Below are 22,850 nucleotides of genomic sequence, written 5' to 3' on the forward strand. Positions count from 1 at the left end.
TATCGCCGCTACGGCGCATAATGGTGTGTTATCGCACAAAACCCTGTTACAGTGTGATTGGGTAACGCCCTTCCACTGATCACATGCATTGGTGGCACATCATGGCCCATGTTTCATGGTTATCGCCGCTACGGCGCATAATGGTGTGTTATCGCACAAAACCCTGTTACAGTGTGATTGGGTAACGCCCTTCCACTGATCACATGCATTGGTGGCACATCATGGCCCATGTTTCATGGTTATCGCCCCTACGGCGCATAATGGTGTGTTATCGCACAAAACCCTGTTACAGTGTGATTGGGTAACGCCCTTCCACTGATCACATGCATTGGTGGCACATCATGGCCCATGTTTCATGGTTATCGCCCCTACGGCGCATAATGGTGTGTTATCGCACAAAACCCTGTTACAGTGTGATTGGGTAACGCCCTTCCACTGATCACATGCATTGGTGGCACATCATGGCCCATGTTTCATGGTTATCGCCCCTACGGCGCATAATGGTGTGTTATCGCACAAAACCCTGTTACAGTGTGATTGGGTAACGCCCTTCCACTGATCACATGCATTGGTGGCACATCATGGCCCATGTTTCATGGTTATCGCCCCTACGGCGCATAATGGTGTGTTATCGCACAAAACCCTGTTACAGTGTGATTGGGTAACGCCCTTCCACTGATCACATGCATTGGTGGCACATCATGGCCCATGTTTCATGGTTATCGCCCCTACGGCGCATAATGGTGTGTTATCGCACAAAACCCTGTTACAGTGTGATTGGGTAACGCCCTTCCACTGATCACATGCATTGGTGGCACATCATGGCCCATGTTTCATGGTTATCGCCCCTACGGCGCATAATGGTGTGTTATCGCACAAAACCCTGTTACAATGTGATTGGGTAACGCCCTTCCACTGATCACATGCATTGGTGGCACATCATGGCCCATGTTTCATGGTTATCGCCCCTACGGCGCATAATGGTGTGTTATCGCACAAAACCCTGTTACAGTGTGATTGGGTAACGCCCTTCCACTGATCACATGCATTGGTGGCACATCATGGCCCATGTTTCATGGTTATCGCCCCTACGGCGCATAATGGTGTGTTATCGCACAAAACCCTGTTACAGTGTGATTGGGTAACGCCCTTCCACTGATCACATGCATTGGTGGCACATCATGGCCCATGTTTCATGGTTATCGCCCCTACGGCGCATAATGGTGTGTTATCGCACAAAACCCTGTTACAGTGTGATTGGGTAACGCCCTTCCACTGATCACATGCATTGGTGGCACATCATGGCCCATGTTTCATGGTTATCGCCCCTACGGCGCATAATGGTGTGTTATCGCACAAAACCCTGTTACAGTGTGATTGGGTAACGCCCTTCCACTGATCACATGCATTGGTGGCACATCATGGCCCATGTTTCATGGTTATCGCCCCTACGGCGCATAATGGTGTGTTATCGCACAAAACCCTGTTACAGTGTGATTGGGTAACGCCCTTCCACTGATCACATGCATTGGTGGCACATCATGGCCCATGTTTCATGGTTATCGCCCCTACGGCGCATAATGGTGTGTTATCGCACAAAACCCTGTTACAGTGTGATTGGGTAACGCCCTTCCACTGATCACATGCATTGGTGGCACATCATGGCCCATGTTTCATGGTTATCGCCCCTACGGCGCATAATGGTGTGTTATCGCACAAAACCCTGTTACAGTGTGATTGGGTAACGCCCTTCCACTGATCACATGCATTGGTGGCACATCATGGCCCATGTTTCATGGTTATCGCCCCTACGGCGCATAATGGTGTGTTATCGCACAAAACCCTGTTACAGTGTGATTGGGTAACGCCCTTCCACTGATCACATGCATTGGTGGCACATCATGGCCCATGTTTCATGGTTATCGCCCCTACGGCGCATAATGGTGTGTTATCGCACAAAACCCTGTTACAATGTGATTGGGTAACGCCCTTCCACTGATCACATGCATTGGTGGCACATCATGACCCATGTTTCATGGTTATCGCCCCTACGGCGCATAATGGTGTGTTATCGCACAAAACCCTGTTACAATGTGATTGGGTAACGCCCTTCCACTGATCACATGCATTGGTGGCACATCATGGCCCATGTTTCATGGTTATCGCCCCTACGGCGCATAATGGTGTGTTATCGCACAAAACCCTGTTACAATGTGATTGGGTAACGCCCTTCCACTGATCACATGCATTGGTGGCACATCATGACCCATGTTTCATGGTTATCGCCCCTACGGCGCATAATGGTGTGTTATCGCACAAAACCCTGTTACAATGTGATTGGGTAACGCCCTTCCACTGATCACATGCATTGGTGGCACATCATGGCCCATGTTTCATGGTTATCGCCCCTACGGCGCATAATGGTGTGTTATCGCACAAAACCCTGTTACAGTGTGATTGGGTAACGCCCTTCCACTGATCACATGCATTGGTGGCACATCATGACCCATGTTTCATGGTTATCGCCCCTACGGCGCATAATGGTGTGTTATCGCACAAAACCCTGTTACAGTGTGATTGGGTAACGCCCTTCCACTGATCACATGCATTGGTGGCACATCATGGCCCATGTTTCATGGTTATCGCCCCTACGGCGCATAATGGTGTGTTATCGCACAAAACCCTGTTACAGTGTGATTGGGTAACGCCCTTCCACTGATCACATGCATTGGTGGCACATCATGACCCATGTTTCATGGTTATCGCCCCTACGGCGCATAATGGTGTGTTATCGCACAAAACCCTGTTACAGTGTGATTGGGTAACGCCCTTCCACTGATCACATGCATTGGTGGCACATCATGGCCCATGTTTCATGGTTATCGCCCCTACGGCGCATAATGGTGTGTTATCGCACAAAACCCTGTTACAGTGTGATTGGGTAACGCCCTTCCACTGATCACATGCATTGGTGGCACATCATGGCCCATGTTTCATGGTTATCGCCCCTACGGCGCATAATGGTGTGTTATCGCACAAAACCCTGTTACAGTGTGATTGGGTAACGCCCTTCCACTGATCACATGCATTGGTGGCACATCATGACCCATGTTTCATGGTTATCGCCCCTACGGCGCATAATGGTGTGTTATCGCACAAAACCCTGTTACAGTGTGATTGGGTAACGCCCTTCCACTGATCACATGCATTGGTGGCACATCATGACCCATGTTTCATGGTTATCGCCCCTACGGCGCATAATGGTGTGTTATCGCACAAAACCCTGTTACAGTGTGATTGGGTAACGCCCTTCCACTGATCACATGCATTGGTGGCACATCATGGCCCATGTTTCATGGTTATCGCCCCTACGGCGCATAATGGTGTGTTATCGCACAAAACCCTGTTACAGTGTGATTGGGTAACGCCCTTCCACTGATCACATGCATTGGTGGCACATCATGGCCCATGTTTCATGGTTATCGCCCCTACGGCGCATAATGGTGTGTTATCGCACAAAACCCTGTTACAATGTGATTGGGTAACGCCCTTCCACTGATCACATGCATTGGTGGCACATCATGGCCCATGTTTCATGGTTATCGCCCCTACGGCGCATAATGGTGTGTTATCGCACAAAACCCTGTTACAGTGTGATTGGGTAACGCCCTTCCACTGATCACATGCATTGGTGGCACATCATGGCCCATGTTTCATGGTTATCGCCCCTACGGCGCATAATGGTGTGTTATCGCACAAAACCCTGTTACAGTGTGATTGGGTAACGCCCTTCCACTGATCACATGCATTGGTGGCACATCATGGCCCATGTTTCATGGTTATCGCCCCTACGGCGCATAATGGTGTGTTATCGCACAAAACCCTGTTACAGTGTGATTGGGTAACGCCCTTCCACTGATCACATGCATTGGTGGCACATCATGACCCATGTTTCATGGTTATCGCCCCTACGGCGCATAATGGTGTGTTATCGCACAAAACCCTGTTACAGTGTGATTGGGTAACGCCCTTCCACTGATCACATGCATTGGTGGCACATCATGGCCCATGTTTCATGGTTATCGCCCCTACGGCGCATAATGGTGTGTTATCGCACAAAACCCTGTTACAGTGTGATTGGGTAACGCCCTTCCACTGATCACATGCATTGGTGGCACATCATGGCCCATGTTTCATGGTTATCGCCCCTACGGCGCATAATGGTGTGTTATCGCACAAAACCCTGTTACAGTGTGATTGGGTAACGCCCTTCCACTGATCACATGCATTGGTGGCACATCATGGCCCATGTTTCATGGTTATCGCCCCTACGGCGCATAATGGTGTGTTATCGCACAAAACCCTGTTACAGTGTGATTGGGTAACGCCCTTCCACTGATCACATGCATTGGTGGCACATCATGGCCCATGTTTCATGGTTATCGCCCCTACCGCGCATAATGGTGTGTTATCGCACAAAACCCTGTTACAATGCGATTGGGTAACGCCCTTCCACTGATCACATGCATTGGTGGCACATCATGACCCATGTTTCATGGTTATCGCCCCTACCGCGCATAATGGTGTGTTATCGCACAAAACCCTGTTACAGTGTGATTGGGTAACGCCCTTCCACTGATCACATGCATTGGTGGCACATCATGACCCATATTTCATGGTTATCGCCCCTACCGCGCATAATGGTGTGTTATCGCACAAAACCCTGTTACAGTGTGATTGGGTAACGCCCTTCCACTGATCACATGCATTGGTGGCACATCATGACCCATGTTTCATGGTTATCGCCCCTACCGCGCATAATGGTGTGTTATCGCACAAAACCCTGTTACAGTGTGATTGGGTAACGCCCTTCCACTGATCACATGCATTGGTGGCACATCATGACCCATGTTTCATGGTTATCGCCCCTACCGCGCATAATGGTGTGTTATCGCACAAAACCCTGTTACAGTGTGATTGGGTAACGCCCTTCCACTGATCACATGCATTGGTGGCACATCATGACCCATATTTCATGGTTATCGCCCCTACCGCGCATAATGGTGTGTTATCGCACAAAACCCTGTTACAGTGTGATTGGGTAACGCCCTTCCACTGATCACATGCATTGGTGGCACATCATGACCCATGTTTCATGGTTATCGCCCCTACCGCGCATAATGGTGTGTTATCGCACAAAACCCTGTTACAGTGTGATTGGGTAACGCCCTTCCACTGATCACATGCATTGGTGGCACATCATGACCCATGTTTCATGGTTATCGCCCCTACCGCGCATAATGGTGTGTTATCGCACAAAACCCTGTTACAGTGTGATTGGGTAACGCCCTTCCACTGATCACATGCATTGGTGGCACATCATGACCCATGTTTCATGGTTATCGCCCCTACCGCGCATAATGGTGTGTTATCGCACAAAACCCTGTTACAATGCGATTGGGTAACGCCCTTCCACTGATCACATGCATTGGTGGCACATCATGACCCATGTTTCATGGTTATCGCCCCTACCGCGCATAATGGTGTGTTATCGCACAAAACCCTGTTACAGTGTGATTGGGTAACGCCCTTCCACTGATCACATGCATTGGTGGCACATCATGACCCATGTTTCATGGTTATCGCCCCTACCGCGCATAATGGTGTGTTATCGCACAAAACCCTGTTACAGTGCGATTGGGTAACGCCCTTCCACTGATCACATGCATTGGTGGCACATCATGACCCATGTTTCATGGTTATCGCCCCTACCGCGCATAATGGTGTGTTATCGCACAAAACCCTGTTACAGTGTGATTGGGTAACGCCCTTCCACTGATCACATGCATTGGTGGCACATCATGACCCATGTTTCATGGTTATCGCCCCTACCGCGCATAATGGTGTGTTATCGCACAAAACCCTGTTACAGTGTGATTGGGTAACGCCCTTCCACTGATCACATGCATTGGTGGCACATCATGACCCATGTTTCATGGTTATCGCGCCTACCGCGCATAATGGTGTGTTATCGCACAAAACCCTGTTACAGTGTGATTGGGTAACGCCCTTCCACTGATCACATGCATTGGTGGCACATCATGACCCATGTTTCATGGTTATCGCCCCTACCGCGCATAATGGTGTGTTATCGCACAAAACCCTGTTACAATGCGATTATTTCTTGTGTGTTTTGTAAGCTCGGTTGGAATTCCTGATTGGTTGAGTTGATGGCTGCTGTTTCTGTGGTTCTTGCCTTAAATGTTTTTCCTCTCCATCATTCTGTGTCTTTCCTTTTATTAGACTTTTCGCCTTATGTTTCTCCGCTACTTTTCCGCTTACATTGTCACATAACCTCGTTCCATTTAGAGGATTTTCAGCTGTTTGCTCAAGAAGTGTTGCGCCAGTGTATCTGTTTTTGGTGTTGTCGTCTGTGTTTCCATTCTTACCGGAGACAATAGCGTAACCTCCTTTATATTCCTAGTTTCTTTGGGTCGCGCTCGAGCCATTCTTTACCCCGTGCACCTGTGTTTGTTGGCAAGCTATTCAATCGTTCTTATTCTGTGAGTAGTGTGTGGTGAAAGTAGAAAAAAATGACTTTATCAGCATTCATGCACATCCCTACTTAGAATATGATTCTATTGCTGTCGCTAATTCAGCTTAATTTCGAGTTCCAGTTTAATACCCAGCACCCTCCGTATGTGGCCACGCCCAGCTGTGAGGACCAGTTACGCCTTCGAGGCTTTATTGCGGCCTTCCCAGAGTTGGCTCTCCTCAGTTGCCCTTTCAAATGCCCCTGGACGAGGCAGCCTGCTTCGCCTGGCTGTGTGTATGGAGCTAACTCCCGACTGCTCCAGTTCATATCGGCACCGGTCATCAATGCGCTAACTGTTGGGCGGAGCGAATCCGGCGCTCGCCTTGTGGCCGCTTCCGCTTTTTAGGGATATGTTGGCAGAAATGTGACTTGTAGCCCCTGCCCGGCATCGATTTAGCCGATGCTCTTTCATACCTCCCTGTACGCCGCGGGGCCCAAAGCATACCGTCGCTACCCGTTTCAAGTATTGGTTCTGTCTTCATTTTCAGGGCCGTGCAATTTCTATGGTCTTCTGTTAATATTTCATTTTTGTATTCCGCTTCTTTGGGCACACGTAATCCTCGCAAAATTCAGAAATTGACGTCGTAACTGTGAAGTTGCTTTGCCAAAGCGAATCTTTTCGGCTGTGGGAGCTCCCTAGCTCTCCATTGCGATCCATGTGGGATTGTGTCCGGGTTATTTTTGTAGAGCGTGCTTGATGACTGTACTGGCCTACAGACCACCGAAAAGGTGCCCTCACGGTTGCAGAAGGGTAAGGTGATGTTCCTTTTCATCCCCGAGAACCGATGACTTTGATGCCTGCTCCCCCCGGAGGCCGACAATCATCTGCCTGCCCCAATCACTAAGGAACAGAATTCATGAACACGCTCGGTTTTCCCTCTCATCTGGAATATGGGCCCTGACATTACTATGGAGTGTGCAACGTAATAAGGGGTGAGTGGTAGCTCAGCGACTTGACTGCTTTGAAGGGCAGAAACGCATACGCCAGTAAAGCTTTCGACCATGGACGGTCACCACCAACTTCGTTTCCGAAGCGGCAAATGCAATCAAACTGGGGGAAAGCCATTTTCTTGAATCGTAGCGACGTTTCTAAACTTAGAGATGATACTTGATTCAGTTGAGCACAGTCATGTCGTCCGTGCATCGGAGCAGCTGAAAGCAAGTTCTTTCCCAATGCAGTGGACAAAATGTTTAACGCCCAACGGAGCGGGAAGGGTCAGAAGCAATACGCTTTCTCAGAGCTCCAGTTGGACGTGTGGGATCCATAGAGGATCGGTGCTACGCCACCGACTCTCAACTGTAACGATGGAGCGGCAGGGTAAACTACTCGAAAGAACGTGGAGGAACCTACACCACCTTCGGCGCGGACAAATAACACCCAAAAAGACGAACTGAGAAAGTGAAAAAATGAGAGCTGCGCTGCAACGGAGAAGGTGGTTTTCGCGATAGTTGCTCAGAAGGTGCTTCATGGAAGTGGTGGAAAAAAAAAACGGGCCGCACGCCACTTGGATTGGGCGCTTGGAATCCACCAAGCCTCAGGCTGGCAAGAAAAAAGTTAAATGGTGCCAAGACCGAAAAGCTCCGAGCCCCTCTGCAGCCGTTGAAAGAGGTGCTGAAGCATGTTCAACAAACGGCAAATCAGAAAGGACGAAATTAAGGAGGCCCAAAGCCGCAGTGTTACCTGAACGGGGCTCCCCAGAAGGAAGCGTTTACAGCCCTCCACTCTGGGCCCACACCAGCAAAGATGAACTACGGTATCGCTTTTAGGTGGTTCTGGGCCCCCATTTGAAGCGGTGAGAGGGGAGGATGGAAGGCATGCGAACGCAGTCGGCATGCACGATTGCTTGGGTCTCATCGGACGCAAACAAACAAGACATGCTCAAAAAAACACGATTGATATTTGTTTGAAAAGGGGCAAACAAGAGGGTGATGGAACGCAACCCGCTGTACAATGCTAAAAGGGGGCGCTTTTCAGACAAAGTCGATGATTTCCTCAAGACCATTCAACACATGAATGGCTGAATTCAGTGGAGGCATGGTGCTCCGAGATCAAAAATCAGGGTGCACTCTATAAATGAGGCTCATTGAATGCTGGCCCCTGAATGTGCACAAATGTGTCTCCCCCTATGGGAGCGTGAGAACGGGTGCGCCGCGTGGAGAGAACTGGGTCCACACAGTGAAAAAAATGGGGGTATTCAGTGGCGCAGGGTGAAAAACATGGAAAGATGGATCGGGGAGGTTAAACACTTCTCGGGGCTCAGGGGAGATAATCTCAGACAAGGAGGATGGAAAAGTAAGGAAATAAAGAGGTACCGAAAGGTTAGCACGCAGCCACCAGACGGGGTGCGTTGACAAGCCCGAAGGTCGCCGGAGCTTTCCTTCTTGCCGAAACGGTCCGCGCGTTCAAAGCGCGTCCCCTCATCGACTATCGGTCGCTGCTTTTGGCACTGCAGAACAGGCTTACTGCGCTCGTGGATAAAGCCGCGCCGCTGATATAAGCGCTCCACCCGCGTGCGGACGCCGCGGGGCCCTCGTGCATTCACAGTTTATTTACAGTCGCTGAGGTGTGGCCGTGGCTGGGCTTTCAGGCGTGGAGGCCCAAGCCACCGCCAACTTTCAAGTGTGTGTGTGTGTGTGTGTATGGAGACGGGGGGGGGGGGGTGGCATAAATACCCGAAGTCACTGGACTTGCCAAACGGGCCGTCAGAGTATTCAGGATAAAGGCACGTAGACAAATCAGAAACCACAATGAATTCACCCAGTAAGATGCATCGCCCAGCACAGGACAGGCTAGTGAACTCGCGCCATGTTGGACGGGGAAACGGGCTTCATGTGGGCGGGTCTTTTGAACCGGTGGGCTAGCACAAGAGGAAGAAAGGTGGCGACAAGCCCCTAGCAGGGGCCGGTAAGATTCAAAATAGCGACCCACCCCTAACCGTGTACGAATGCGATTGGATTCCTGCATAACCTTGCTGCATTATGGGGTTTCAACCCAGGGAAGTGGTGCGAGGAACACGCGTCGCGTGCGAAATCTCTCTTTCGGCGAGACGTCGTATTAACTGAAATAGGACACGGAACTCGGGGTTGCGCCAGAACTCGCGGCTGATGCTTTGTCTTGCCCGCCAAAGCTGCACGTATGCTTTGTATGCCGCGCATCCTTTTTTGTTTATCGCGCTCGGTGGGTCACATGCCATCAACTTGCTGCTACCGAAGTCAGAGCGAACCATATTCACTTCCTGGAGGATTACTGTATGTTATGTCCGAACTAGTTATGCGCGACCAGTTGCAAACGTTCAGCTTTTAGTCCTCGGTCTTCCGTAATGGCGAAAACAGTTTACTTGATAGTGAAAGGCTTCTGCCTCATCTTTTTTTTTTGAGCCAAACGTAGAAGAGCATAGTGGAGTTTACAATTTTCATTCAGAGGAGTGGGGAGCTTTTTGTGCAGTCTATTCTCCTTTATAGGGGTGTTCCTCTCGAATGGAGAAAGTACAGGCTGGGGGTGAGTGAAGGGTTTCTTAATTTCTTGGAGGAATTGTGCAAGGTTCTTGGTGGACACTATCTTCTGCATATTTTCGCCCTCAAGCCTGAAGTAACTGCGGAGCACTTTAGGCTTGAGCGCACGAGTATGTGGGTGGGATTCCCTTCGCATTCGTTGGAGTGTGTATGTTTCCTTTCAACGCAGATTTCATGTTTTTGATGGCGATGTATAGATGAGCCTGATATTGAGTGGGACGTCTTATTTCGGTTTACGAACGTGAAGTGTAGATGAAACCCTCTGACGTTGAAGCTCCGGAGCGGTGGTGGAGATTCTTTTGCTACGGAGAAGGGATGCTGTCTATGCATTCCCCCGAAGTGCTCCATCAGGCTGTCTTTTGATACATGCGTATGACGGCATTGCGTGCAACAGGTGTCATTTACACCTATAATTACCGTTTTCCAAATGAGGGATACCTCTTGTTCTGTGATGGAACGGCTCCGTTTTGCACCAGCGTTACTATCCAGGGGATGGCCTCTGCGGTGTTGAATCTTGGTGTTTGGTGTTGTTCCCCCTTTTGATTGTGATACAAGGCCACATTGCGTGCATTGTAGCGGCTCAGATGTGCCTACTGGGTCGTTCACTGGATGCCCTCTCGTTTCCGTTGCTCGGGAGCCCTTCGTTGGAATACTTGCATTCTCTTCGAGATCCCGTTGCCTTTTTATTCCTCGCGACCCCGTTTGCGGTTGCACTTCGCAGTATTTCATCCCGTGACGTATCACTAGTCCATTTTACGTCTGAAATATGTAGCCGCGAGGTCCATATATCGTTTCATTTTCTCTAGGGGCTGAACTGGTGGTGTTATCACTTTGTTCATTGGTGTTGGGTTGATGCGGCCGGTTTTCACTTTGTGTGCCTATCCGTTTCTCCACCACTGGAGTGATGTGCTAAAGCTGACGCTTGCTCTTTATTCCGTGACGCATTGTCGAGCCTCTCTCCTAAATCAATTTGAACCCACAGATTCCTCACTGGAGTGTGTTTTTTATCATATTCAGTGTGGATTATGGTTCCGCAAGTGTGTGGTGGAAAGGGACTGTCGTTGGTCATGGAGTGTTTCTGTGGCCTGCGCAATGTTAGTACACCTGCACTCTTGGATTGAAAGCCACGTTCTGCGCAAACCCATTTGTGCTGTTTGATATTTTCATCTTCTTTCCGCTTCTCCGACATTTCATCGTCTAACTTTCTCGTTTTGCCGTGAAGGCATCGAGTTTTGTGCCATGTGAGCCCTCCTTTGTTTCCATAGGATTTGTTACAGACAATGAGCACATACGACTTCGGTGGAGGGGGCAGGGGTTATAGGGTGAAATTTCAGGCAACACCCCAAGTTCCGCAGCATGTGCGGGTGATACTGCTGATGGCACGCTAGCCACGTGCCCAGGGACCGACAAATAAAAGACGCTGTCCTAGAAAGACGCTGCTGATCCCTGTGCTGTATGACGCTGTAGCCGAAGCAAAGCATTGTTCCCCATGAAAGGAACGCTGCTGGCTCTTGGCTTCCCCCGATGAGACGGGGTACTGGACTCTGACACCACCTTGATGGAGCCAGCATCACCAGGGTGTGCAGCATGTTTCAACCGGCGCAATGCCTCATGGTAGGGTGCACCGTGCATTCGGTTCGTATGAAACACTACGTGAGCTCTATCGGAATTTATTTTCCCGCAGTGTGCGCAGAGATGGGTTTCACACCATCTGCACCTGTTAGGAACTGTTTTGTTCGTCCTCCGAAGCAACCATCCATATGTATTCGATGTCCCAATGCGGAATTGGCGACTTCACATGCTCTATCTGTTTAGTGGCAAATCTTCTTTAGTTGGTTGCCATTCACCGGTCATTTCCAACCTGTGTGTCTTCAGTTTCTCTCTGCTCACCCTGAGGTGTCACTTTTCCAAGGCAGTGATGTCGGGTATTCACCCAACGTCTTGTTGAGGAACGTTTGCAGATGCCCTCGCTTTTGTGTTCGTCAATTCATTCTTTTCTACACCACAATGTCCAAAAATAAACTGAAGGCAGATGCTGGTGCTATGATATCCGATACCCAAGAGTACTATCCAAGTCTCCCGCAAAATTCCTGCCTTTACCGCTGTTTCTCCCATTCGCAGTGGCTCGAACAGCGACCGCCGGTCAGTAGAAAGAGACATTTTACACGGGTGAGCTCCCTTCGGTTGTAATATGCTTATCATTTTATGCAAAACCTCGAACATTACTATGCACTCAGGTTGGTAGCTACACGCTATTGTTCCGGCTCCACAGTGAACCGTCGAGATGGGATTGTCATTCCTATATGTCGTTGAGGAAGCCCCTGATTTTATTCCTAAGGAAACAGATCCGTCTGCTCATACTTCAAAATGCGGCATGGAATTTAGTTGGGTTCCCTTTGCACGGTAGTGCCTTACAATCAATTTCTTACATAATTCAAGCTGAACGCCGTCCTACGAATCGGCATGCACGTCCGATGATAGTGTTATATGTAACAAAAAAATGGGGGAGAAAGTTAGGGTGACTGGTGGTTGCGGTTCTCTTTGTCTTTCTACTTCGACAGCGAAGGGCTTCTGCATGATTGTGCGATGTATTTGACGGGGGGAATGCGGTGGGTGACATACAATGTTTGCACATCCCTTGCGCTCCTCACCGTGTGTTTCGCAAGTAAGCAGGTATCGTAAGCCGCGGATAAGTGATTCCTCACGAAGAGAAAAAAAAAGTTGGCTTGAAGGCGAGCATCGTACGCGTGGAATTCACTGAGTATTCCGGATATGATGTGGCATGCTTTGTTTTCCGCGTATTCTACTTTGTCTTGTTGGTTGGATGCAGTATCACGGTTCTGTAAACCCTTGCCGTACATAATTTTAGCACGGAACGTCGCGAGGTAGAATGCAAGAAGTGTGCTCCTGATTGGTGGACATTTTGTCGAGCATAGGCCTACGACTTGTGCTGGTCACATATTTGTAGGTCTCTCTCACGTTCGCTGCATGTGTTGAGAAGCCCCAACGAAGTTACAGGGTGATACCCAGCACTTTCAGATTTCTCTCCTCACCCACGGGTGTGCCGTTTATCATCAGGATCGATGGTTTCCTTAGAAGCCCTCTGAACAGTGTATGTTTCGTTTTCTACACGTTTAGTTGCTTGAAGGATTTATGACTCACTCTGGCCACAATGCTCGGTCCTTGTTGTAGAGTGCGCTCGATATCTTCCCTGTTTAATCTCCTACACGTGATTGTCAGATGATCGACAAAGAAACCGTGGTAACAGCTTAGGACTTCCCGAAGCCACCAAATAAGAGAGTTAGTGACTATGATGAAGGTAAGCGATCCAATGACTATTTCTTGATGACCTCCTCTAGTGAAGAATATTAGTTGGGAGAATACTTTCTTTAAGCGACCTCTGTCTAATCGTTCAGGGAGACATGAAGCCGTCCAGCCATTCTGTGGGCCTTCCGCATCCAACTTTCTTATTTCTTTCATAAATTTGTTATGGTCTGCCGTATCAAATGATTTTGTGCTTTCAACGAAAGTGACTGGTCCGCGGTCAGTGCTGTGACGGCAATTTAATTAAGTGTGATCTTGAAGCATGTCGCCAATTGCCGCATGCCCAGGGGAGGGTATAGGTTATCTGCTAGTCGGCTTCTGACCTTTCTTAGCTATTATTCTCACTCCCACCATCTTGTCCATTGGTTTCGAAATGTTACTTGCGATTGTTACTGATCAGAAGAACGAAGTGTCCGATGGGTGTTTCCAGTTTTCTGTAGAGGGACAGTCGTCCCTCTTTTCCATGTTCTGGGTGTTGTTGCCATCATAAGACTCCGGCTTAACCGCGCTAGGATCAGTCGTCTACCGAAGCGGCTCAGGTAGGTTGACGCAGTGCCATATACTTCGTCCTCTGGGGGAGCAGCACCGTTCGGAAGCTATCCTAGTGAATCCTTCAACTCTCCCACGGTTATTGGTCGAGTCCATTCATCTGGCTTTCTTTCTGGTGTTTGCATTAGAGGGGAGGCGGGAGACTTAGGAGTGTCGCGCTGATGTTTTTGCATACATTGCTACTTGATCACGAGCGTGCCGACGCCATTTCATTGCTCGGTTGTCAACTGTAGCGACTGGGGTGACGAGTGGGCGTGTTGCAAAGACATTCTGTATAATTTTCCAACTACCCTAACCTGATTCACTCATCGTTGAGCATTTGTTCTTCTACCTTTTGACCGCAAGTGTCGTTATTAGTATTCGGTCCTCCGCGGCGAGGCGAATCGCTCATTAGTGTTAGTGCAGGCATTGTTTCTCTTTTCCATTTCGGCTCGCTCTCTGTGCCAGAAAGGCTTTTGGAGTCTTGGTTACTCGTGGGACTAGGGCAAGCGTCGCTTCCCTAATAATTGTTGCTAACGTTTCACCATGCGTGTGTGGATATCTTCCAAGTTGTCATTTTCTCTACCCCTCTCTTTTCCGGCGCGGTCTAACTTCCTCCAACTAGCGCATTTCCATGATAACGGGGTCCACATAGTCCGTTGTATTGAAATTGGCATGCCATCAGGGGCAATACATACATCGATGAAAATGATACGATGATCTCCGTGTGGAGTAGACTGGCGACAAGTTTGTAACATGGAAGTTCTTCGATAGAGTTATATCGAGTGCGGAATTGATGCTACGGTCACAGTGTCGTATCGTGTGGTCTCCCATGTGTTTTTGACGGTGTACCAATTATCTTTGCACTAATGGGCTATGGAATCTTTCCTTTTAATCAGGGGGACATGTTTATCCCACGCCAGTAGTCTGGAATTAGAATACATACCAACTATATGCCGACCGGCATGAAGGAGATCGTCCGGCCCTTCTGTGGCGACTTCCCTCCTTCCTCGTGGAAAATATGGGGAAGTCAGTCTGTGTGTTGAAGGGATTGCGTGAAGTGTACTGTTGCATGTACAAATTCATGTCCAAAAGCCTTCGACGCTGCCACCACGAGCGGTAGGTGTCCGAGAACGACAATGGATACACCTCCACCTATCGAGTTATAGCTCTCATCAATGTGTTGATTTTTTTTGGGTTAGATGAAATCAATTTACCTGCAGAGTGGAGGAGCTTGGTTTCGTAGAGTGGAGAGAAGGTGGCTCCTTCCTAAACTAACACGCTGCTCAACGCGATTCTCTTCAGCCGGGAGAGCCCAGCAGTGCCCCATCTGGTGCTTCGTATAATGGTTCTGGGATTCACCTCTATGTCGGTGCAGCAAAGTAATACGGAGCCGATGGCATCGTTGACGGCACGTCTGCATGTGCGTAGGCTATTCCTAGGAATTATTCTTGTCCTGTAACGGATATGGTGCTTGCCCGACTGTGAGTTGATGCTGTAACCTTGCTTCTTGATATTAACCCTTATGGAGCAGGGTGCAGGCGCTCAGCTACTCTTACCTGAGCAAAGTGCTTGGCGCTGGCGCCATCTTGAGGTGGCCGGCATCGCCGGGGATGCGAATCCTTCATTTGGCGCATCGCATCTGCAAAGTTAGGGTTGAGCCGCCGCTTTGCCTTCGAATCGCTGCAGGAAGCTTTCCGAGTGTACGGAGTTGCGGTTTGAGTTGGTCTGGGACGAGGGTAATTAGCGAGTTGCGGCCGCCGCGCGATTGTGCCCTCCAACAGCCAACTTAGAAGCGTTCCCCTGCCCATGGTATCACTTGCTGTAACGATTGGGGGTATGCCGTGTGGTGTGAAATTTGTGAGGTTTGGCTGCCGTGGGAGGGGTCACCGCTATTTATAGCCCGGTGCACTGGTTCAAACACAGTCCCACCACACCTTTGAAAGGCGGTTCTAAGCCGGAGAAAACAGAAGCAACGAAGTGCAGAGCTCCGGCTCAGTGGTCAGGCCAGACGTGGCGCCCACCGCAAGGGTGAGCCGGCCAGTGTACGCACTGAAACTTTGTGGCTAGGTCGAAAGGGCCGTTGGTTCTCGCTGGTGCCGCTGCCGCCCTGAGTAAACGGGGAAGACCCGCTAAGTGGTCGGCCTGCCGGCGCCACAAGGCGTCAAGTGCGGGGCCCGCGTTGATAGGGGAGATTTCCCGCGGCAGCAAGTGCGGGGGGGGGGGGGGGGGCGGTTGGCGCTTGGCGTTGATATACCCGCGCATCTCTGTGTTTGTCCTCGCCACCGCCCCGGGATCAGTTGGCGGCTCCCGGCAGGAGGTCGTGTCCACCTCGGGCGTCGCGCGTTTCGCTCCTTCCCCACGCGAAGCTATGGATCGAACCAGCATTTCGTTAATGCGAGGAGTGCGTGGCCGTTACAGTGGTGGACCTGCGCTAAGCTTGGTAAGCGTTTTAAATAAGGGTAGTGCCCCCCGCTCTCACCGCCGTTCTGTGCTAAGGATCTTGGAAGAGGTGAGGGAGGTTCTCAGCCTTGTTCCCGCTGCGGTTGCGGCGTGGGGTGGTGGCTGGGACTTCCTTGGGGACTTCTGTTGACCAGCGGGGTTGTGGCATGTGCTCGGGGTCGGGGCTTGCAATTTGGCCTATTGTACGTCGTATATGTGCGTTGCGATGTTCTCTTGCCGTGCGCCATTTTTTTCACAATGTGCAAAATGTCCGGATTGATGATTTGATTTTTGGACAATTCGATGTGTTATGAGGTGTTGGTGCCGTCTTGGTTGGGATGTTGCACGACTTTCTCGTACGTTGTGATTTTAACCTTTGTCCTCCCCCCTCTTCTTTTTGACGTAGAATCATATGTTGTTGCTCGCCGTGCACGTCTTATTGGCGAGTGACACCACTCTGTTTGGTGTCGCTAGTTTTCTGAGGGGGTAGGGATTTATGGGAATTGCATTCTGCGTCAACATCAGGCGTGTAATGTTCACCATTAACATGTGGTGCTGGTTTTCTTATCGAGGAAGAGCGACTGAGAATATATGGTTTGAACTGATATTTAAAGGTCGAAGAAGGATGCGGCAGTTGCTGTGGGAGGTTAGGATTAAATAATATTCGTACGAAAAGGCGGCAGATGACTGATACGAATAAGGCAAATGCCTTTTGTGATGTGTACTTACCATAGTTTGGTAATGGCCCCTTGTCGAGAAGCTGTTTTTGTGCTTGCTACGTAGGGGGAAGTTGTCTTGGGACTTTCTTCACATCTTGAAGCGGACTGGTTGGCGAGTGGCAGTTGCGTGGCGAGGGTCGACCTCTTTGACGGTCATAAGTTTACTTTCCCACACTATCCGGTACTTCAATAACTGTTGCGCTTTGCTGAGCTTTCTGCGGAAGCGGTGTTGTCAGCTGGGGCCGGGCTAGTTGCGTTAGGCCCAAAAACGCAAAAAAAAATCGAATAATTAGTGACTGAGTTTTATGTTTGATATCTTGGAGTGAATCGCGAGCGCAGTGTAGACACGGGGTGGTGGTCACTGGTGCATAATCTAACCGATCGACTGCTTCTACTGCTGGTTTACCTATTCTTCTTCGTGGAATAAACCAACGGGTGCGTGTATATCCGATGCAGAATCACTGCAGTCTGGGGGTACACTTTGCCTTTCCGTTCATTTTAAGTTCGGTGGGGCCCAGTGCGTCAGCGACGGTGCGTACCACACAGGTCGAAGGCCGCTCACCCGTATCATCCACGTACATATTCGTGTGCTTTGGATGTGGTGGTGTGTTGGGTTGCTTTCATTTGAAGTGATAGAACGATTCGTATGCAGACCAATGAGGTGTCTATTAACTTATATTTGGTGAATTATTTTGAAATTCATCATATGGGTCAACACAATACACAGATAGTGAGAAAAGGTCGTGAACATGTCAACGTCGCTAGTACGAGGATGACCTTTGCCACATTGCCGTTTGGACAGCATAGAAAATGCTTGGTGCCGTGCATACTGAATCTGTATGGGAACCGGAGTGCCCTATACCGGAAAACAAATATCCCTTTCCTTTAAAGCTGAAGTTAGTCGAGACCGCATCTGCCTTTTGATGTTATTATTGTCGCTATTATTGCAACTGCCGTTGTTACCATTATTACTGTATTTGTGATGATACCAACCCTTTTTGGAGATTAATCATGTACGATTTTTTCAAGGACATAATATTCACAGGCTGTAGCATATCACAAGTGTATTAGCCGAGTGAACGCTCCCGCTTTGGGGAATACCACAGTTGCCCGTTTTTTGTTTGAAGCAAGTAAGTACCTATTAACAGCACTTTTTTGTTTAGTGCGCGGCCCACCTCTCATCGTTTTGTGTACTTAAAGGGCGATCCGCAAGCTCACTTTGGTATGGGAGGAGATATGGAACTCGACCACCATACAGGGGTAAGACTCAGAGACCCTTCGCATTATATTTTGCGAATTTTGCAGTTTATAGAGGGAGTTAAGTGAGTTGACCACCAAAGGTCAACTCGAGCACTGGGGCTGTTTGCCCACGTTCTATTTCTATACTGTCAGAATGTGTATTGCCTCTGTTAACATCACCACGTTTCCCCCTCGAAATATTATTTCCCTTCTTTGCGTATGAAATCTACTAGAAGTGCAGAGATGCATCTTTTGTCATATGCGGTTGTAGCTTTGCCTCTTTCTTTCTTTTTTTTTTTAAAAAGAAAGACATGAACAATTCACTTAAGAAGGGGTCCCAGTCAGGTCGCTGCTGCCGCTGCGGTGCAGCATTTGATCACCGGAATGCCCGGAGAGCGGTTAAGTGCACGAAGTGTCAGCGTATTTTTCACACTAAGTGTTTTCTAGCTGAGACAGGGTTGTCCGCTGCTGTGGATTCCCACTGCGTTGTGTGTCTTTGCGGCATTTCTCAGACTCCTTATCCTTTGACAATACAACAGAACACCTTAGCCAGAAAGTTTCTTCGTGATGGCTTTGTTGTCGTACCACTGACAAGGAAGCCTAAAAGCAAACAAACCACGTTGGAGAAACTCGCAACTTTCCGAGCCAATGCGGAGAGGTACTTCGGCGCCTTTATTCGTGCATACGAAAATGAACTAGAGATATCTTCTAAAGCACCTAGTCTTCAGTCTGGTTACTCCAATTTCAGGGAAAGAGGAAAGGGAAGATACGAGGTAATATTCCCCAGTATTAGAGAGGAGGTGCTTAGCATTATAGAAAATTGCGATGAAGTGACTATGACTCTTGATCTGCTATTGGCACCGACAGGAAAAAGGGGAGACATGCAGAGAAAACTGATGTCCTGTGGGTGTTTTTATTCTCTGCCTGGAAGTTTACGCCAGGATGTTCACACGGACGGACCCGCCTTGAGTACTGTTGAGGATTTGTTTCCGTATGCGATAAACGTTTTCGTTCCCCTTGTTCCCCTGAACAAAACTAACGGAACTGAATTTTTCCCCGGTTCGCATCGCGTGAACTATAGTAGTAAACCCGTTTCTCAGCAGAGACCTGTGACGCCAACAGTGCCGCTCGGGAAGGTGCTACTGTTTGATTACAGGGTTCTGCATCGAGGACTCGGTAATCGGTTGGGGTTCCATCGTCCCTGTTACTATGCAACATATGCTCGATCATGGTATGAGGATAAATTCAATTTCAGCTCAACTCGCTACCGGACTGCGTTGCATGTACCCTCCTATCTCTTGGAGCGAAGGTGTGATAGAGAGGTTTCAAAAAGATGCAAAGTGGAATAGCCTTAATTACTCGGCCAAAGAAATGATATCAATGTGCCACTTTTTAAATCTGCCAAACTCTTCCTTTTTCGTTGCCTAGTGCGGTTTAGAGGCAGTAAAGAAAAGGTATGCTATCGTACATCATGGAGTTCTCAACGCCTCCCCGTAAATACGGGAAGTATTAAAGGGATGATATAGTGTTATCATGTATCTGGTCCATTATTTATTATTATTACTATTTTTTTCTTTTTGCGTTGGTGCAATTTTCATTCATTCCAGTGGTTTTGTTCCATGGATTTGCGTGTGTGGAAACACTCATGTCAGGGCTGATTTCGTTTTAGAAAGATACTTATTACATAGATTTTTTTATATCCATAGGCAGGAACACTATCGGTCATGCTAGGAAATCTAACGTATGTAGAATGGCAGTTAAAAAATGTCTGATACGGACATATGGTCGTATCGGCAGGGGATCACCATTTTCAAGACATGTAGCCGGTCGTCCGAGTCGGCGTCTTCTATTGTTAAAACTCGTAGATACTGAGGCCCTTCCACCTTCAACTTCCCCCCCTTTCCTCTCTAGAGGAGAGTAATTTCTCTATTTGCTACATAAAGAAAAAAAGAGATATACAACACCTACCAAATAAAATTTAAAAGGAATAAGATGGGCTTGCTTACGCTTCTGCGAAAATTGAGGTCAAGCGACGCGTCGCCACGGATTCTGATTCTTGGCCTGGACAATGCTGGAAAAACGTCTATACTCCGAAACCTCTCCGGCGAGGACCCTACCACAACCCAAGCGACACAGGGGTTCAACATTAAGACAGTTGATTGCGAAGGGTTTAAATTGAATGTATGGGACATTGGTGGGCAAAAGGCTATCCGCGCATACTGGCCAAACTACTTTGACGAAGTGGACTGCTTGGTTTATGTGGTGGATTCCGCGGACAAGCGACGCCTGGACGAAACGGCCGCTGAACTGGAAACCCTTCTACAAGAAGAAAAACTTCGTGAAGTTCCCTTTCTTGTGCTTGCTAACAAGTGCGATCTTGCGACTGCACTATCACCTGAGGACATAAGTACCGCCCTGAACCTTCAGAATCTTCGTGATCGCACGTGGTCAATACAAAAATGCAGCGCCAAAACAGGAGAGGGCCTTCAGGAAGGCTTCATGTGGGCCATTAAAAGCATAAAGAAATAGCTTCGTCGTAGTGAACTAGAGACACTGGATCGTAAGGGCTAAGAACAAAAAGAATCAAGCTGAGGTATGTGTTCTTGAATTCTTTGTTTGTTTAACGCTTGTAGTGGGGTTAGGTTCGCTTAGTGCTTTGCCGTTCGTACCGTCATTTCTTTCTTTCTTCTTGCTGATACTTTTCACAGCAGTCTGGTAAACTTAAAAAAAAGCATAAGCAAGAAGAGATGTTTTGCGTAAGTGCCGCACGGCTCACCGCTCTTGCATCTCATCAACCCATACTTCCACCGTCCGTGTCCACCCGCGTCGCTGTGATGCGATTTTTGGGCGACGGAAGGAGTCGTGTGCCGAACATAAACACGATCAATACACTAATAACGAAAACGGGAGCCAAGGGACTAGCCGGCAATGCGAGTGTTCTTGGGAAGGCAATGTTTTACCTGAAGCGCGGGAACCCGGTAGGTGCAATAGCCGAGATTGATAAGATCCTTCCCGAAATATCAGATGACGCCTTGAAGCGTTTTGCAGTCGGAATCCGTCTGCGTGCCAGGAATGATCTTTTGGACATGAAGGAATCAGCATTGAAAGTTCATGGGGGTATAACCGAGTTGGAGGTGTCGGATATACGTGCCGCCTTGCGTGACGATTATAAGGTATTGGAGGCAGCATCCCCCGGATGCTGGCTTTTTGAATTGGCCGTGGCTGAGTACAGACTCTACGAGGGATGTGCGAAGGACGCATATGATTCTTTTCGTCTCGTAGAAAAGTCGATACAGGAGTACATTCTTTCTTTGAAGAAGCCGTCTCCTTCGCAGGCTCTACATGGTACGGACAATCACGCCTCTTTGGTGCTGGCGTTTCAGCTGAGTCGTGCTCCCCCCCCTAATGTGCCAAAAGTTTCTTCAAAAATCCTCGATGAAGCGATTAAGGGCATTGTAGAGGGATACTCCACGAAGGAAGCAACCTTGGCATTCAAAAAGGATCTTGGTGCTGCTCTTACAGACGAGGAGGTAGTGGAACTCGTCTACATTTTCGAAGCTGCGCACATACGCCACCATTTTCATGATTACTTTCCTTTGCATGAGGACTACAGAGGATGGGGCTCTGAACGTGCAAACGCAGCGAAGGGAACTTTAGCATCACATTCTACTTCCTCTGTCTTCCTTGATGACAAATTGCTCGCCAGCATCAGGACATCAGTACCCCATCAGCCGTTCTACGCTGGCGAGGATGAACTCCGACGGTTTATGTCTTCGGATCACAAGGACTTGATCGCCGAGCTCAGGCACACTTTTGGATCTGGCCCCAAAACTTCACTTGCGAAGTCAGAGGATGCGTACTTTGATGCTTTAAAGGCCGTGGAGAACTCTCCGATGTCAGCCGATGCAGCCGGCAGCGCCGCGTATCCGGTAAGTCAAAATGACATTTGTCTCTGTCTGGCCCACCAACTTCTTTATCGGACGCGGGTTAATATCGCCGTGGCTTTAACACAGCTGGATCGTCTTGAAGAAGCCGTGCCGATTCTAGATGGGGTTATCAATGCGGACGAGTACATTTACATGTGGCGTGCCCTCCTTGCCAGGGGGGAGGCGAACAAACGGTTTGGACATATTGGAAAGTCTGATGAAGACTTTCGTCAGCTGCTGCAACTTAAAAGGATTACTTCTGCTGATGCTTAGTTTCCTTCCGGTAGTGCAGGTTATTTGGTTTCGGGTACAAATGACTTTTTATGCTTAGTGTGGTTGTCGAAAACGACGGATAGTTGATCTTTGTTTTCCGTTCCTCCCAAGAAAACGTGGACACTTTGTCATGTTCTATCAAACATTGTTCGTTTGAAATTACTGTAGTAGAATAGCTTTGCTTAACTTGGCTGCCAGGTTGATGCTTGACAATTATCAGTTTGCAGCGAACTTAGCTTAGTGAAACTACACTTCACTTATGATGATGTTACTGCAACGAAAGCGAATAGT

At 48.8% G+C, this 22,850-nt stretch overlaps 6 protein-coding genes across 6 annotated transcripts; 3 read left to right on the forward strand and 3 right to left on the reverse strand.

Moving 5' to 3' along the window:
* Window positions 1-9,179: 9,179 nt before the first annotated feature.
* TbgDal_III3650 (hypothetical protein, unlikely) lies at window positions 9,180-9,560 on the reverse strand (the record flags this gene model as incomplete). The annotated part of the gene is made up of 1 exon (XM_011774012.1): window positions 9,180-9,560. The coding sequence occupies one exon, from the start codon at window positions 9,558-9,560 to the stop codon at window positions 9,180-9,182; it is 381 nt and encodes a 126-aa protein (XP_011772314.1).
* A 590-nt stretch (window positions 9,561-10,150) lies between these two features.
* On the reverse strand, window positions 10,151-10,837 carry TbgDal_III3660 (hypothetical protein; the record flags this gene model as incomplete). The annotated part of the gene is made up of 1 exon (XM_011774013.1): window positions 10,151-10,837. One exon carries the CDS (start codon window positions 10,835-10,837, stop codon window positions 10,151-10,153), a length of 687 nt encoding a protein of 228 aa, XP_011772315.1.
* A 5,118-nt stretch (window positions 10,838-15,955) lies between these two features.
* Window positions 15,956-16,348, reverse strand: TbgDal_III3670 (hypothetical protein, unlikely; the record flags this gene model as incomplete). The annotated part of the gene is made up of 1 exon (XM_011774014.1): window positions 15,956-16,348. One exon carries the CDS (start codon window positions 16,346-16,348, stop codon window positions 15,956-15,958), a length of 393 nt encoding a protein of 130 aa, XP_011772316.1.
* A 2,323-nt stretch (window positions 16,349-18,671) lies between these two features.
* Window positions 18,672-19,709, forward strand: TbgDal_III3680 (hypothetical protein, conserved; the record flags this gene model as incomplete). The annotated part of the gene is made up of 1 exon (XM_011774015.1): window positions 18,672-19,709. The coding sequence occupies one exon, from the start codon at window positions 18,672-18,674 to the stop codon at window positions 19,707-19,709; it is 1,038 nt and encodes a 345-aa protein (XP_011772317.1).
* A 643-nt stretch (window positions 19,710-20,352) lies between these two features.
* On the forward strand, window positions 20,353-20,889 carry TbgDal_III3690 (ADP-ribosylation factor-like protein 3A,putative; the record flags this gene model as incomplete). Its single annotated transcript, XM_011774016.1, has 1 exon — window positions 20,353-20,889. The coding sequence occupies one exon, from the start codon at window positions 20,353-20,355 to the stop codon at window positions 20,887-20,889; it is 537 nt and encodes a 178-aa protein (XP_011772318.1).
* Window positions 20,890-21,107: 218 nt separating this feature from the next.
* TbgDal_III3700 (hypothetical protein, conserved) lies at window positions 21,108-22,559 on the forward strand (the record flags this gene model as incomplete). Its single annotated transcript, XM_011774017.1, has 1 exon — window positions 21,108-22,559. One exon carries the CDS (start codon window positions 21,108-21,110, stop codon window positions 22,557-22,559), a length of 1,452 nt encoding a protein of 483 aa, XP_011772319.1.
* Between the last annotated feature and the right edge of the window lie 291 nt (window positions 22,560-22,850).

This window comes from Trypanosoma brucei, chromosome 3 (assembly GCF_000210295.1).
Source record: "Trypanosoma brucei gambiense DAL972 chromosome 3, complete sequence".
Classification (NCBI taxonomy): Eukaryota; Euglenozoa; class Kinetoplastea; order Trypanosomatida; family Trypanosomatidae; genus Trypanosoma; species Trypanosoma brucei.